Source organism: Nerophis lumbriciformis, linkage group LG26 (assembly GCF_033978685.3).
Source record: "Nerophis lumbriciformis linkage group LG26, RoL_Nlum_v2.1, whole genome shotgun sequence".
Classification (NCBI taxonomy): Eukaryota; Metazoa; Chordata; class Actinopteri; order Syngnathiformes; family Syngnathidae; genus Nerophis; species Nerophis lumbriciformis.
Window position 1 is genome coordinate 6,271,960 of NC_084573.2, and position 16,911 is coordinate 6,288,870.

A 16,911-nucleotide genomic window follows, 5' to 3' on the forward strand; every position below is an offset into this window, starting at 1 on the left:
GTGCCGCGCGCGCCGGACTCCTCGGCTTGAGGACACTTCCGCCTCCTCGGCCGGTTTGATGTCGGGAGCTGCGGTGTTTCATTCCTGTCTCAATATTGACCTTCTTTTCAGGTCGGTACACGGTGAAAATCACACAAATGTTTATTGACGTTTCATGACATGTTTTACGACCTCTGTGTTGGATGGAAGACGTGAAAAGTCGCGTTAATAACTTTGAATTTTTTACAACACGGCCTGTGTTGTAAAATGGCCGCGACGATTGAGTTGACTTCAGCCCTGAACACGTGACATATATGAATAAAACTTGTTTGTATTGACGGTAATAATGGTGGGCAAAGTAACTATAAAACTGTATTTAATTGCAGTCAGATAGCTTCAGAAATATCCCGCAAATAAGCTGAAAACAGGCACTTCAACTTGAAACAATGTGAGTGGAGATACATGATAAACATACATGTGTGTTGTTTACTATCCATCCATCCATTTACTACCGCTTGTCCCTTTTGGGGTCGCGGGGGGTGCTGGAGCCCTGGACAGGTTTACTATTTGTCTTTTATTTGACAGCTGTATGATGTTTAAACAGACATGCGAACTTGGGTAAAGCTGTAATTAGGGACCGAATGTCCCTTTGGGACAGAGGACCTGTTGTATTTCTAAGGTTTTATTATTATTATACCGCCGCCTCTTTGAGCTGTAATTTGACCCCCTTAACATGCTTCAAAACTCACCAAATTTGACACACACATCAGGACTGGCGAACATTGCGATCTAATAAAAAAAACCAAACCCCAAAACTCAAAATTGCGCTCTAGCGCCCTCTAGGAAGAAAACACAGACAAAACTGCCTGTAACTTACAGTAGGAATGTCGTAGAGACATGAAACAAAAACCTCTATGTAGGTCTCACTTAGACCTAGATTTCATACACTAACATCCTTCAGCAAAAATCAACAGTAAGTTGGCAATTCCCCCTTCAAAACAAAAGTTTTGTAAAAACAGTCACCTTTGCCTCTTTGAGCTGTAATTTGACCCCCTTAACATGCTTCAAAACTCACCAAATTTGACACACACAGCAGGACTGGCGAACATTGCGATCTAATCAAAAAACCAAACCCCAAAACTCAAAATTGCGCTCTAGCGCCCCCCTAGGAAGAAAACACAGACAAAACTGCCTGTAACTCCCAGTAGGAATGTCGTAGAGACATGAAACAAAAACCTCTATGTAGGTTGCACTTAGACCTAGATTTCATACACTAACATCCTTCAGCAAAAATCAACAGGAAGTTGGCAATTCCCCCTTCAAAACAAAGGTTTTGTAAAAACCGTCACCTTTGCCTCTTTGAGCTGTAATTTGACCCCCTTAACATGCTTCAAAACTCACCAAACTGGACACACCCATCAGGACCGGCGAAAATTGCGATCTAATAAAAAAAACCCCCCCCAAAACTCAAAATTGCACTCTTGCGCCCCCTAGGAAGAAAACACAGACAAAACTACCCCTAGGAAGAAAGCAGACAAAACTGCCTGTAACTTCCAGTAGGAATGTCTTGGAGACATGGAACAGAAAACCTCTATGTAGGTCTCACTTAGACCTACATTTCATATATTGACAACCCCAAGCAAAAATCAACAGGAAGTTTGCAATTCCCCCTTCAAAACAAAAGTTTTGTAAAAACCGTCACCTTTGCCTTTTTGAGCTGTAATTTGACCCCCTTAACATGCTTCAAAACTCACCAAACTGGACACACACATCAAGACTGGCGAAAATTGCGATCTAATAAAAAAACAACAACCCAAAACTCAAAATTGCGCTCTAGCGCCCCCTAGGAAGAAAACACAGACAAAACTACCCCTAGGAAGAAAACACAGACAAAACTGCCTGTAACTTCCAGTAGGAATGTCTTGGAGACATGAAACAAAAACCCCTATGTAGGTCTCACTTAGACCTACATTTCATATATTGACAACCCCAAGCAAAAATTAACAGGAAGTTTGCAATTCCCCCTTCAAAACAAAAGTTTTGTAAAAACAGTCACCTTTTTTCAAACATGATCTCCTCTGAGCGCGTTTGTCGTGTCGGCTTCAAACTAGCACAGGAGAGAGATTGAACCCTTCTAATTAAAAGTTGATGAAAGAGTTTTAATTACTGCTCCGGTTTGGATTTTATGCGTTGTCAAAGTCTGTCCCGTCCATCGCTGCTTGCAGCTTTAATTAGGGACCGAATGTCCCTTTGGGACAGAGGACCTATTGTATTTCTAAGGTTTTATTATTATTATTCCGCCGCCTCTTTGAGCTGTAATTTGACCCCCTTAACATGCTTCAAAACTCACCAAATTTGACACACACATCAGGACTGGCGAACATTGCGATCTAATCAAAAAACCAAACCCCAAAACTCCAAATTGTGCTCTAGCGCCGCCTAGGAAGAAAACACAGACAAAACTGCCTGTAACTTCCAGTAGGAATGTCGTAGAGACATGAAGCAAAAACCTCTATGTAGGTCTCACTTAGACCTAGATTCCATACACTAACATCCTTCAGCAAAAATCAACAGGAAGTTGGCAATTCAACTTGAGGGTTCCAGGTTCGATCCCCGCTTCCACCATCCTAGTCACTGCCGTTGTGTCCTTGGGCAAGACACTTTACCCACCTGGCCCCAGTGCCACCCACACTGGTTTAAATGTAACTTAGATATTGGTTTTCACTATGTAAAGCGCTTTGAGTCACTATAGAAAAGCGCTATATAAATATAAATCACTTCACCCTTCACAATTCCCCCTTCAAAACAAAAGTTTTGTAAAAACCGTCACCTTTGCCTTTTTGAGCTGTAATTTGACCCCCTTAACATGCTTCAAAACTCACCAAACTGGACACACCCATCAGGACCGGCGAAAATTGCGATCTAATAAAAAAACCAAACCCCAAAACTCAAAATTGCGCTCTTGCGCCCCCTAGGAAGAAAACACAGACAAAACTACCCCTAGGAAGAAAGCAGACAAAACTGCCTGTAACTTCCAGTAGGAATGTCTTGGAGACATGTAACAAAAACCTCTATGTAGGTCTCACTTAGACCTACATTTCATATATTGACAACCCCAAGCAAAAATCAACAGGAAGTTTGCAATTCCCCCTTCAAAACAAAAGTTTTGTAAAAACAGTCACCTTTGCCTCTTTGAGCTGTAATTTGACCCCCTTAACATGCTTCAAAACTTACCAAACTGGACACAGATATCAGGACTGGCGAAAATTGCGATCTAATAAAAAAAACAACAACCCAAAACTCAAAATTGCGCTCTAGCACCCCCTAGGAAGAAAACACAGACAAAACTGCTCCTAGGCAGAAAACACAGACAAAACTGCCTGTAACTTCCAGTAGGAATGTCTTGGAGACATGAAACACAAACCCCTATGTAGGTCTCACTTAGACCACCTACATTTCAGATATTGACAACCCCAAGCAATAATTAACAGGAAGTTTGCAATTCCCCCTTCAAAACAAAAATTTTGTAAAAACAAGTCACCTTTTTTCAAACATTATCTCCTCTGAGCGCGTTTGTCGTGTCGGCTTCAAACTAGCACAGGAGAGAGATTGAACCCTTCTAATTAAAAGTTGATGAAAGAGTTTTATTACTGCTCCGGTTTGGATTTTATGCGCCGTCAAAGTCGGTCCCGTCCATCGCTGCTATTTTTGTAATTGTTAAGTTAAAGTTAAAAGTACCCTGAGATCAATCAATCAATCAATCAATCAATGTTTATTTATATAGCCCTTAATCACAAGTGTCTCAAAGGGCTGCACAAGCCACAACGACATCCTCGGTACAGAGCCCACATAAGGCCAAGGAAAAACTCACCCCAGTGGGACGTCGATGTGAATGACTATGAGAAACCTTGGAGAGGACCGCATATGTGGGTAATCCCCCCCACCCTCTAGGGGAGACCGAATGCAATGGATGTCGAGTGGGTCTGACATAATATTGTGAGAGTCCAGTCCATAGTGGATCTAACATAATAGTGAGAGTCCAGTCCATAGTGGATCCAACATAATAGTAAGAGTCCAGTCCATAGTGGATCTAACATAATAGTGAGAGTCCAGTCCATAGTGGATCTAACATAATAGTGAGAGTCCAGTCCATAGTGGATCTAACATAATAGTGAGAGTCCAGTCCATAGTGGATCCAACATAATAGTAAGAGTCCAGTCCATAGTGGATCCAACATAATAGTAAGAGTCCAGTCCATAGTGGATCTAACATAATAGTGAGAGTCCAGTCCATAGTGGATCTAACATAATAGTAAGAGTACAGTCCATAGTGGGGCCAGCAGGAGACCATCCCGAGCGGAGACGGGTCAGCAGCGCAGAGATGTTCCCAACCGATGCACAGGCGAGCGGTCCACCCCGGGTCCCAACTCTGGACAGCCAGCACTTCATCCATGGCCACCGGACCTGTGTGTCTCCCCCTCCACAAGGGATAGGGGGGAGCAGAGGAGAAAGGAAAAGAAACGGCTGATCAACTGGTCTAAAAAAGGGGGGCTATTTAAAGGCTAGAGTATACAAATGAGTTTTAAGATGGTACTTAAATGCTTCGATCGGTAGGTCGTGAGTTCAAACCCCCGACCGAGTTATACCAAAGACTATAAAAATGGGAGCCATTACCTCCCTGCTTGGCACTCAGCATCAAGGGTTGGAATTGGGGGTTAAATCACCAAAAATGATTCCTGGGCGCGGCCACCGCTGATGCTCACCGCTCCCCTCACCTCCCAGGGGGGTGATCTAGGGTGATGGGTCAAATGCAGAGAATAATTTCGCCACACCTAGTGTGTGTGTGTGTGTGTGGAATAAAGAGCCGGATGTCGGAAGAAGAACGAATAGCTTAATCACGGAACTAGAAGCCTTTAAAACGTATTTGATTGAATTGGCTTTGAACAAACAATTTGCCATATGAATTTATTATTACTGTTTTAATATGCGTGGTTGTATTTGCTTTTAAAGGGGAACATTATCACCAGACCTATGTAAGCGTCAATATATACCTTGATGTTGCAGAAAAAAGACCATATATTTTTTTAACCGATTTCCGAACTCTAAATGGGTGAATTTTGGCGAATTAAATATTCGCTCTCGGAGCGATGACGTCACAACATGGCGTCACATCGGGAAGCAATCCGCCATTTTCTCAAACACCGGGTCAAAACAGCTCTGTTATTTTCCGTTTTTTCGACTGTTTTCCGTACCTTGGAGACATCATGCCTCGTCGGTGTGTTGTCGTAGGGTGTAACAACACGAACAGGGACGGATTCAAGTTGCACCAGTGGCCCAAAGATGTGAAAGTGGCAAGAAATTGGACGTTTGTTCCGCACACTTTACCCACGAAAGCTATGCTACGACAGAGATGGCAAGAATGTGTGGATATCCTGCGACACTCAAAGCAGATGCATTTCCAACCATAAAGTCAAAGAAATCTGCCGCCAGACCCCCATTGAATCTGCCGGAGTGTGTGAGCAATTCAGGGACAAAGGACCTCAGTAGCACGGCAAGCAATGGCGGCAGTTTGTTCCCGCAGACGAGCGAGCTAAACCCCCTGGATGTCTTGGCTCACACCGTCCCGAAGATGATCAAGAGAAGAATATCGACCCTAGTTTCCCTGGCCTGCTGACATGAGGGTATGTCTACAGAATATATTAATTGATGAAAATTGGGCTGTTTGCACTCTCAAAGTGCATGTTGTTGCCAAATGTATTTCATATGCTGTAAATCTAGTTCATAGTTGTTAGTTTCCTTTAATGCCAAACAAACACATACCAATCGTTGGTTAGAAGGCGATCGCCGAATTCGTCCTCGCTTTCTCCCGTGTCGCTGGCTGTCGTGTCGTTTTCGTCGGTTTCGCTTGCATACGGTTCAAACCGATATGGCTCAATAGCTTCAGTTTCTTCTTCAATTTCGTTTTCGCTACCTGCCTCCACACTACAACCATCCGTTTCAATACATGCGTAATCTGTTGAATTGCTTAAGCCGCTGAAATCCGAGTCTGAATCCGAGCTAATGTCGCTATAGCTTGCTGTTCTTTCCGCCATGTTTGTTTGTGTTGGCATCACTATGTGACGTCACAGGAAAATGGACGGGTGTATATAACGATGGTTAAAATCAGGCTCTTTTTAGGGATATTGCGTGTTGGGTAAAATTTTGAAAAAAACTTCGAAAAATATAATAAACCACTGGGAACTGATTTTTAATGGTTTTAACCCTTCTGAAATTGTGATAATGTTCCCCTTTTAAATGTGTTTCCACAGAGAGATCCAACAAGCTGATACAGGCTGTCAGACACCATCACCAGAGACATGCTCAGTTGGGACACAGCAAACCATAAAGACTCTCCAACCGCATGTCAGAAGTAAAGGTGTGTAAAGTAGTGTAACTATTACATACCTGCCAACTACTCCGGTTTTCCCGTAATTAGTACGGTTTTCATCAACCTATTCCGGGTTACGGTTGCAGTGATAAAAAATACGTTTTTTCATTAATTAAAAACTTTTTTTTTTTTAAATGCGCGAGGCTATTTATAGCACCGCTGCCAAGCACGAGGCACCTGTTGCCATTGTTTCCAAACGAGCGAACGATCTTGGAATCAGCCGGAGAAACATCGCAAACGAGTCTTAAACCGAAAAGAAAACTGCAGTCATTCCGTGAAGAATATTCAAAAGCCTATCCGGGAATAATTATTCGTTCCAAAAAGGGTGAAAACTACGCGAATTGCACCTTGTGCAGACAAGATTTTTCGATCGGACACGGAGGAATTAGCGATGTAAAAGACCACGTTGGGACAAAAAAACACAAGTCTAATGCCGTTGCTAGCGATACAAGTGGAAAACTTTCAACGTTTTTCGGATTTTAGCCACAAAAAGGTAATGACACCAATGTTATCTATTGGAATTGTTTAGTACTGTTATACTGTTAAAAGTGTTTATACTATTTATGCTTTCAAGTCCAAGTTGAAGAAATCTTGTTAAATGTTGACAGCATAACTACCAAAATACAGAAGTATGTCCTTAATATTTTTGCAGTGCTATTTCTGTTGAAAATTAAAATGATTACATTAGAGATGTGATGTGCCACTTTTCAAGTGTCTGATGGCTTAAATTACGGTAATTTTTCATATTTTGAATTATTTTGAAAGGCTTACAAAAAAACTACATTTGAATTGTAATTCCATGCTATTGACAGGACTATTAATTTTAATGAAGTTAGCTTACCATGTTTACAGTATGATAATTGTGATAGAAATGTGAATTTTAGGCACAGAATATTTTTTACAATTGAACAAGGCAGTAGATTATACAAGCTTGGACAGAAAGTTAATAATGACACCAAATTTTTTTTTTAATGGAATTGTTTAGTACTGTTTTACCATTTGTTTACTGTAAAAAGTGTTTATACTGTTTATACTTTCAATTAACAAATTGAAGTCTTGTGAAAGGTTGACAGGATAACTGGCATTAACTGTCAAAATAATTTCAAACTATTGAAGTTAGCTTACAGAATAAACATGTCAATCAACCCATATGATTTTTGCTGTAATATTTTTGTTTTGAAAAGTCACTGTGACTGATAGAAAAGTGATGGTTTTAGCAACATTTTAACCTGTCTGAATGCTAATAATCATTTTGCGTCGAGGGGCGAAGCCTGAACCCCCCACCAGGACTTTGTCCTGGACCTACCGGGGCTTGCGGCCCCTGGACCCTGGCTACTAGGTTTTTCTGATTTCAAAAGTTGGCAGGTATGCTATTAGTAGTAGAAGTCAGTAGTGTCATTGTAACTAATGTTTCTTTTTTCTTTGTACAGGGACACAGACAACATCACAATACACAGGTAAGTGGAGGTCAAGAAAGAATGTCATCATTGATAAATGGGTTGTACTTGTATAGCGCTTTTCTACCTTCAAGGTACTCAAAGCGCTTTGACACTACTTCCACATTTACCCATTCACACACACATTCACACACTGATGGAGGGAGCTGCCATGCAAGGCGCTAACCAGCACCCATCAGGAGCAAGGGTGAAGTGTCTTGCTCAGGACACAACGGACATGACGAGGTTGGTACTAGGTGGGGATTGAACCAGGGACCCTCGGGTCGCGCACGGCCACTCTTCCACTGCGCCACGCCGAGAGAGGCTAGAGACAAAACAAAAGGGCTGACTCCCCAAATTAGTTTGATTTCTTTACTTAATCCATTCATAATTTAATTCCACCTACTGATATGCTAAAGGTTTTAACTGTTGTACGTGCATACAAATGCTTTTAAATGAGATTTTCCTCTAAGGCTATACCGTATTTTCCGCACCATAAGGCGCCCTGGGTTATAAGCCGCGCCTTCAATGAACGGCATATTTCAAAACTTTGTCCACCTATAAGACGCCCCGTGTTATAAGCCGCATCTAATTGCGCTAAAGGAATGTCAAAAAAACAGTCAGATAGGTCAGTCAAACTTTAATAATATATTAAAAACCAGCGTGATGTGGGCGCGCACGGAGTCGTATATCAACATGGACGGAGCTGCGTGAAAAAAGCCACCCGGCCTCTTTGCGTAAACTTACCTTAACCACTCGCTCATCTTTTCTTCATCCATCCCTTCGAGTTAGCTTTTATGATGACGCCGGCTGGAAAGGTCTCTTTTGGCAAGGTCTTCCTTTTGAATATCACCATGGGTGGAAGTTTCTGGCCATTACCATGGCAAGCTAGAACCACAGTGAAGGATGACTTCTCATTCCCTGTGGTGCGAATATTCACCGTACGTGCTCCCGTTGTATCCACAGTGCGGTTCACAGGAATATCAAAAGTCAGTGGAACCTCGTCCATGTTGATAATGTTCTCTGGCCGGATCTTTTTTTCAGCTATCTTGTTTTTACAATATGCACGGAAAGTAGCCAGCTTTTCTTGAAAGTCTTTAGGCAGTTGCTGTGAAATAGTAGTCTGTGTGCGGATGGAGAGATTGCGTCTTTTCATGAACCGGATCCCTGTCGCTTAGTAGGAGCCATTTTGTGGTCTTTACAGATGTAAACACACAAAGGAAATGAAACGTACGGTAATATCCGCGCGCTTCTTCTTCTTCTTCTACGCGGGCGGGTGGTTGCTTACAGTAGAAGAAGAAGCGCTTCCTGTTCTATGGGGGCGGGTGCTTACCTTGGCGGTTGCTTGCGTAGAAGAAGAAGCACTTCCTCTTCTACGGGGAAAAAAGATGGCGGCTGTTTACCGTAGTTGCGAGACCGAAACTTTATGAAAATGAATCTTAATATTAATCCATATATAAAGCGCACCGGGTTATAAGGCGCACTGTCAGCTTTTGAGAAAATTTGTGGTTTTTAGGTGCGCCTTATAGTGCGGAAAATACGGTATTTTTCCTCTTTTGTTGAGAAGAATTGTTGTACATTCTTGGGGAGCAGGTTTTTTAGCTGTTTGAAAATGCACCAAGTCGTTAATTTCAGTATTTGTGATTCAGTAAATAAAAGGGTTTGTGTCTTCTCTATAGCTGACATTATTTATTATTAAAATTCAGGGGCGTCAAACACACAAGCAGGTATATTCCAGGCCACGGCCCGCAAGATCAGTTTTCTAAATATTAAAATGAGCTTAAAGGGGAACATTATCACAATTTCAGAATGGTTAAAACCATTAAAAATCAGTTCCCAGTGGCTTATCTTTTGAAGTTTTTTTCAAAATTTTACCCATCACGCAATATCCCTAAAAAAAGCTTCAAAGTGCCTGATTTTAACCATCGTTATAAACACCCGTCCATTTTCCTGTGACGTCACATAGTGAAGCCAACACAAACAAACATGGCGGAAAGAACAGAAAGCTATAGCGACATTAGCTCGGATTCAGACTCGGATTTCAGCGGCTTAAGCGATTCAACAGATTACGCATGTATTGAAACGGATGGTTGTAGTGTGGAGGCAGGTAGCGAAAACGAAATTGAAGAAGAAACTGAAGTATTGAGCCATATCGGTTTGAACCGTATGCAAGCGAAACCGACGAAAACGACACGACAGCCAGCGACACGGGAGAAAGCGAGGACGAATTCGGCGATCGCCTTCTAACCAACGATTGGTATGTGTTTGTTTGGCATTAAAGGAAACTAACAACTATGAACTAGGTTTACAGCATATGAAATACATTTGGCAACAACATGCACTTTGAGAGTGCAGACAGCCCAATTTTCATCAATTAATATATTCTGTAGACATACCCTCATGTCAGCAGGCCAGGGAAGCAAGGGTCGATATTCTTCTCTTGATCATCTTCGGTGGCTTAAGGGACGGTGTGAGCCAAGACATCCAGGGGGTTTAGCTCGCTCGTCTGCGGGAACAAACTGCCGCCATTGCTTGCCGTGCTACCGAGGTCCTTTGTCCCTGAATTGCTCACACACTCCGGCAGATTCAATGGGGGTCTGGCGGCAGATTTCTTTGACTTTATGGTTGGAAATGCATCTGCTTTGAGTGTCGCAGGATATCCACACATTCTTGCCATCTCTGTCGTAGCATAGCTTTCGTGGGTAAAGTGTGCGGAACAAACGTCCAATTTCTTGCCACTTTCGCATCTTTGGGCCACTGGTGCAACTTGAATCCGTCCCTGTTCGTGTTGTTACACCCTCCGACAACACACCGACGAGGCATGATGTCTCCAAGGTACGGAAAACAGTTGAAAAAACGGAAAATAACAGAGCTGATTTGACTTGGTGTTTGAGAAAATGGCGGATTGCTTCCCGATGTGACGTCACAACGTGACGTCATCGCTCTGAGAGCGAATATTAGAAAGGCGTTTAATTCGCCAAAATTCACCCATTTAGAGTTCGGAAATCGGTTTAAAAAATATATGGTCTTTTTTTCTGCAACATCAAGGTATATATTGACGCTTACATAGGTCTGGTGATAATGTTCCCCTTTAATTCTTTTAATGAAAGAAACTGCTGTTCTAAAAGTCTCCACTGGATGTGTGGTGGATGGTCCGAATCTTAAACAGCAACAAAAGTGAATTTAGTACAAAAGTTGTATTTACCCATAATCAAAAAGTACAAAGTTGGATTGAATTGCCCATGCAAACAGACAACGTCCTCCGGAGGAGTTGGATGAATGGAGAATCATGCGAATTACACACAGGCCTGGTCTACTGGCCATTTATCTGTTGTTCTCATGTGTCAAGGTCCCGTTGTTTTGGAAATGTTTATTCTGCAACCTCCTTGAATCCTTTAGCCATAACAAACAATCAAAACATTTTGTAGAATGGTCAGACCGACCACTCGTTCAACTATAACCCACATATGCTCCTTCAATGGTTCAGAATAGAAAAAAAAGAATGGAGCAGACATTCTTAAAGGGGAACATTATGACCAGACCTACGTAAGCGTCAATATATACCTTGATGTTGCAGAAAAAAGACCATATATTTTTTTAACCGATTTCCGAACTCTAAATGGGTGAATTTTGGCGAATTTGTTAGGTCTTGGCGAAAATGAGGACTCAGGTGCAGAAGAGAGACAATTGACTCAGACTTTATTTAAATGGTTTTCTTTGCTATCTCTTGGACAGAGTGATTAAACAAAGTGGCTACAAAATCTATCTATGATATACTCGAGCAACAAGAGGATGTGTAGCATAGGACATAAGGCAATAAACAGAAAATCACTCCATAAGGAGGAAAAGGGCAATAGCAAAAGTTCTATACGAGTCTAATAACAAAAACCAACAATCTATGATAATCTACAAAAAGGTAATTTTACTCATGAAAAGAAGTCGAGAAGCTATAAACAGAAAATATGTTATAAAGAGTTGAGAAGCCTGCAAACTAAAAGCGCTCCAGAAGGAGGGAAAAAAGGAAGACAAGGCACTATGAAAATTGATACAAAAAGACTTGACCGAAAAAACTTTAGCAAAAGAAAATCACTCTCTCAGAGGAAACAAAGAAATCAATAAATAAAGCGAGACAATACTTATCAAACTTGATTCAAGGCTGTGGACAAGGCTGGAGGTACGTAGCGAGACGATATACTCTGGCAACAAGACAGGGGAAGACGAGGACTATATACACATGAGGAAGGGTGACACAGGTGGGCACAATCAGGAGAGACATCAGACCAGTGACACAGGAGGAAGGGCAAGTGGCCTGAAACGAGAGGAGGATTAGAATTTTCAAAATAAAACAGGAAGTTTGCCAGACAACCCCAAAACAGGACTTCCCTCACCACGATGTGACAGAATTAAACGCCTTTCTATTATTCGCTCTCGGAGCGATGACGTCACAACGTGACGTCACATCGGGAAGCAATCCGCCATTTTCTCACTTTCGTCGGTGTGTTGTCGGAGGGTGTAACAACACGAACAGGGACGGATTCAAATTGCACCAGTGGCCCAAAGATGCGAAAGTGGCAAGAAATTGGACGAAATTTGTTCAAAATACGAGGGTGTGGGGAAAGCCGACGAAATGGTCAGTCGTTTGTTCCGCACACTTTACCGACGAAAGCTATGCTACGACAGAGATGGCAAGAATGTGTGGATATCCTGCGACACTCAAAGCAGATGCATTTCCAACGATAAAGTCAAAGAAATCTGCCGCCAGACCCCCATTGAATCTGCCGGAGTGTGTGAGCAATTCAGGGACAAAGGACCTCGGTAGCACGGCAAGCAATGGCGGCAGTTTGTTCCCGCAGACGAGCGAGCTAAACCCCCTGGATGTCTTGGCTCACACCGTCCCTTATGCCACCGAAGATGATCAAGAGAAGAATATCGACCCTAGCTTCCCTGGCCTGCTGACATGAGGGTATGTCTACAGAATATATTAATTGATGAAAATTGGGCTGTCTGCACTCTCAAAGGGCATGTTGTTGCCAAATGTATTTCATATGCTGTAAACCTAGTTTATAGTTGTTAGTTTCCTTTAATGCCAAACAAACACATACCAATCGTTGGTCGAAAAAAACGGAAAATAACAGAGCTGATTTGACTAGGTGTTTGTAATGTGTTTGAGAAAATGGCAAATTGCTTCCCGATGTGACGTCACAACGTGACGTCATCGCCCCGAGAGCGAATAATAGAAAGGCGTTTAATTCGCCAAAATTCACCCATTTAGAGTTCGGAAATCGGTTAAAAAAATATATAGTCTTTTTTCTGCAACATCAAGGTATATATTGACGCTTACATAGGTCTGGTGATAATCTTCCCCTTTAAAACCAACAAAACAAAAGGCGAGTTTCTGTTATTAAGTTGATGTATCTAGATATCACAGTTTCTCTTCTCAGTCCATGCAGTGAATCCACAGTGTGTACAGAAAGGCGGCACAACCGCACTCTGTAGTTGACACTGTTACGCGATTGGCTGTTAGCGTGTCCCTCCCATTGCTCAGTGACACTTCCTGTTTACTGTTTGCCAAGTTCCCAAAGTACAAGTGGCTTCATGAAACAAATCATGCTTCATCGTATAAAATACACACGGAATGTTTTATATTGATATCCATTGTGTTCATCGCGATATATATTGATATCGTTTTATCGGCCCAACTCTACCGTTTTTTTTTTTTATTATTGTATTTTCATGATCGTGAGAAGCCTTGATTGAAATCGAAATCACAATTTGATTAATTGTCCAGCCCTAGAAGATGGTTAACGATGGTCAATGGTCATGTGTTTGTTGTCTTGTGCCCTGCCGACGTCTATGAAGAACGTCTCCCTGAGCAACAGGAGTGGAGCTGCAGAATGAAGCAAGAGGAGCCACAGCCCCTCCAAATTAAAGTGGAAGACAAGGCGCCACACTTTGAAAATGAAAAGGAGGACCCACTGATTCCGTACATTAAAAAGGAAGAGGAGGACCCACCGAACCCCCGTTTTAAAGAAGAGGAGGAGGAACACAGCATCAGTCAGCAGGGAGAGCATCTTGAAGGACTGGAGGAGGTTGATGTCACCAAGATGCCAGTGACTGGTGTCCCTGTGAAGAGTGAAGGTGATGAGGTCAAAGGTGAGAGTGAGGAGAAGAGAGAGGCGGAGCCTCCAAGCAGCAGCTCAACTCAACACATGACAACAGAAGCTGATGGAGACCACTGTGGAGGATCACAAGCAGACAAGCTCTTAGCTCCACTATCAGATAGTGAGGACACAACGTCACACTCTCCTGACACTGATGATGAAGACTCTAAAGATGATAAGACATGTCACACTGACAACACACGCCTGACGTGTTCTCACTGCGACAAAAGCTTTAGTTACTATTGTCGTCTGAAAACACACATGAGAATGCACACTGGAGAAAAACCTTTTCCCTGCTCAGTGTGTGGTAAAGATTTTGCACGAAAAGACGTGTTGAAAGAACACATGAGAACTCACACTGGCGAAAAACCTTTTACCTGCTCAATCTGCGCTAAAGGTTTTGTAACAAGTACAAATTTGAAAGTACACATGAGAATGCACACCAGGGAAACACCCTTTTCTTGTTCAATGTGTGGCAGAGGTTTTGTAACAAGTACAAATTTAAAAGTACACATGAGAATGCACATTGGTGAAAAACCTTTTACCTGTTCAATCTGCGGCAAGGATTTTGTACAAAGTCAATATTTGAAAGTACATATGAGGATACACACCGGTGCAAAACCTTTTTCTTGTTCAATCTGTGCTAAGGATTTTGTACAAAGTCAATATTTGAAAGTACACATGAGAATACACACTGGCGCAAAACCTTTCACATGTTCAATCTGTGGGAAAGGTTTTACACAAAGTCAATGTTTGAAAAAACACATAAGAGTACACACAGGACAGAAAGTGTTGAGTTGCAGTGTGTGTGGTGAAAGTTTCTCTTATAAGTACCAGTGTAAGAAACACAAGTGTGCTGGTGAGAACAGAAGCAGCAAATGAAGATGCAGGATTTGAAATTAACTGTCAAAACTTAACTCTGACTTTCTAACAACATCAGCACATATAACATCTGTGACATCATTGTGTGTGTGTGTAACACAATCTTCTTAATATGATTCTACCATGTATAGAATCGATATTTTAGATTTGTGCTGTTTTCAGTAAAGTACATTCATTCATATACAACATTGTGTATTTTTAATACAAAAAAATAACCAAAGAATTTGACTGAAAAGATGAGAGTAAATGGTACAAAATATACAATAAACATGTGAGAGGTGTATAAATATTCACAATTCACTTTTATACGTATTTATAGTAGTGGTTTTATATACGTTTTTAAATAATGAAGTGTTAATTTTTTTTTCCATTTCTAATTGTAAATGATTGCATGGATGAATGACATACATATGTGTTCATACTTTTGCTTTTGAGTACACATAAATCCCTCTTAGAATTGCTTGTCAATTAATTTAATTACATTTAAAAATATCATACTTGAATAACAAAGTTGAAATAAGAAATAAGTTCATATATGTTTATGTTTAAGTATTTGTCAGACACTTTTATCTAAAGCGACATACATAAAAAATACATATGAAACAATGACTGTAAACATGATCATTTAAGGGAAGAATGTAATAGAAAATATCAATACAAAGTGTCAAGACAGAATAAACTCTCTGCTGCTGCAGCAACAGAGATACAGTCTATAAGATATATACCAGTGACGTGCGGTGAGGTTGATGGCTGGTGAGGCACTGACTTCATCACAGTCAGATTTACAAACATATGAACCCTAAAGAGTATCTTATTCACCATTTGATTGGCAGCAGTTAACAGGTTATGTTTAAAAGCTCATACCAGCATTCTTCCCTGCTTGGCACTCAGCATCAATGGGTGGAATTGGGGGTTAAATCACCAAAAATGATTCCCGGGCGCGGCACCACTGTTGCCCACTGCTCCCCTCACCTCCCAGGGGGTAATCAAAGGGATGGGTCAAATGCAGAGGACAAATTTCACCACACCTAGTGTGTGTGTGACAATCATTGGTACTTTAACTTAACTTTAACTTTACACATACAAACTGTAGCACACAAAAAAACACATTTAATAAAAAAAAAAAAACTTTATTATGGTCTTACCTTTACTTATAAATGAAGTCCATGCGCAGCTCCTTTTGAACAAAAGCATCGATAACTTGTTTATAGAAGTCTTCCTTATCTTTCTTCAGTTTTAAAAGTCTCTTTGTCTCGATGGAGATCTTCCTTTAATTATTACCTCCTGCTCCGATTGAAAGTCCAGTTTAGAAAACTGTTTTATTTTAGATATGTAATCCTCCATGTTAAAAGTCCAGGCGAGAGGAAAAAATAAATGCTAACTGTTGCTGCTTGTTGTCACTTCTTCTGCAGCCGAGTAGTCGCAGAAATGATCCCTGGGATCACTACCGCCCTCTACCACCAGGAGGCGGGATTACAGCGAGCCTCACACAGTGCGTCTTCGCAGCCGTTTTATGATTGCTCAGCACAAGAAATACGTTACACACATACAGTTGTTGACAAAATACACTGTACATTATATACCTCAGCTAACTAAACTATGGAAATGTATAATATAATTCATATAGCAATACGGTCTCACTGCACAGCAGGCCAGCAGTTAGCCGAGTCATTGCGCAATCCATGGTGAGGCTCAACTGGCTGATGACTCACCGCAAGTCTCTTCTCAGTATTTGAACGGCAAATGTGAAAATTCAGCGATTTTGAATAAAAATAATCTAAAACTGGTGAAGTTAAATGGAAAATAACTTTATAGTATAATCACTGGATACATACAACAATTTAATTTTTTTTTTTTCTTTTTAAATATTTTTTCTATCCATCATGGCACGTGAGGCCCCACCTCACCTGCCTATATATATATATATATATATATATATATATATATATATATATATATATATATATATATATATATATATATATATATATATATATATATATATATCAGTGACGTGCAGTCATATA

The 16,911-nt window shown here is 41.1% G+C and overlaps 1 protein-coding gene across 1 annotated transcript in view; it reads left to right on the forward strand.

The window, feature by feature from the left end:
* Positions 1-16,911, forward strand: part of LOC133623949 (uncharacterized) — a 64,371-nt gene continuing 47,460 nt past the window's right edge. Inside the window, exons 1-4 of the mRNA XM_072916117.1 lie at positions 1-111; positions 6,287-6,393; positions 7,836-7,862; positions 13,701-14,882. Coding sequence (XP_072772218.1) covers positions 59-111; positions 6,287-6,393; positions 7,836-7,862; positions 13,701-14,882 — 1,369 coding nt within the window. The 5' untranslated portion in view covers positions 1-58. The remainder of the gene's footprint in view (positions 112-6,286; positions 6,394-7,835; positions 7,863-13,700; positions 14,883-16,911) is intronic.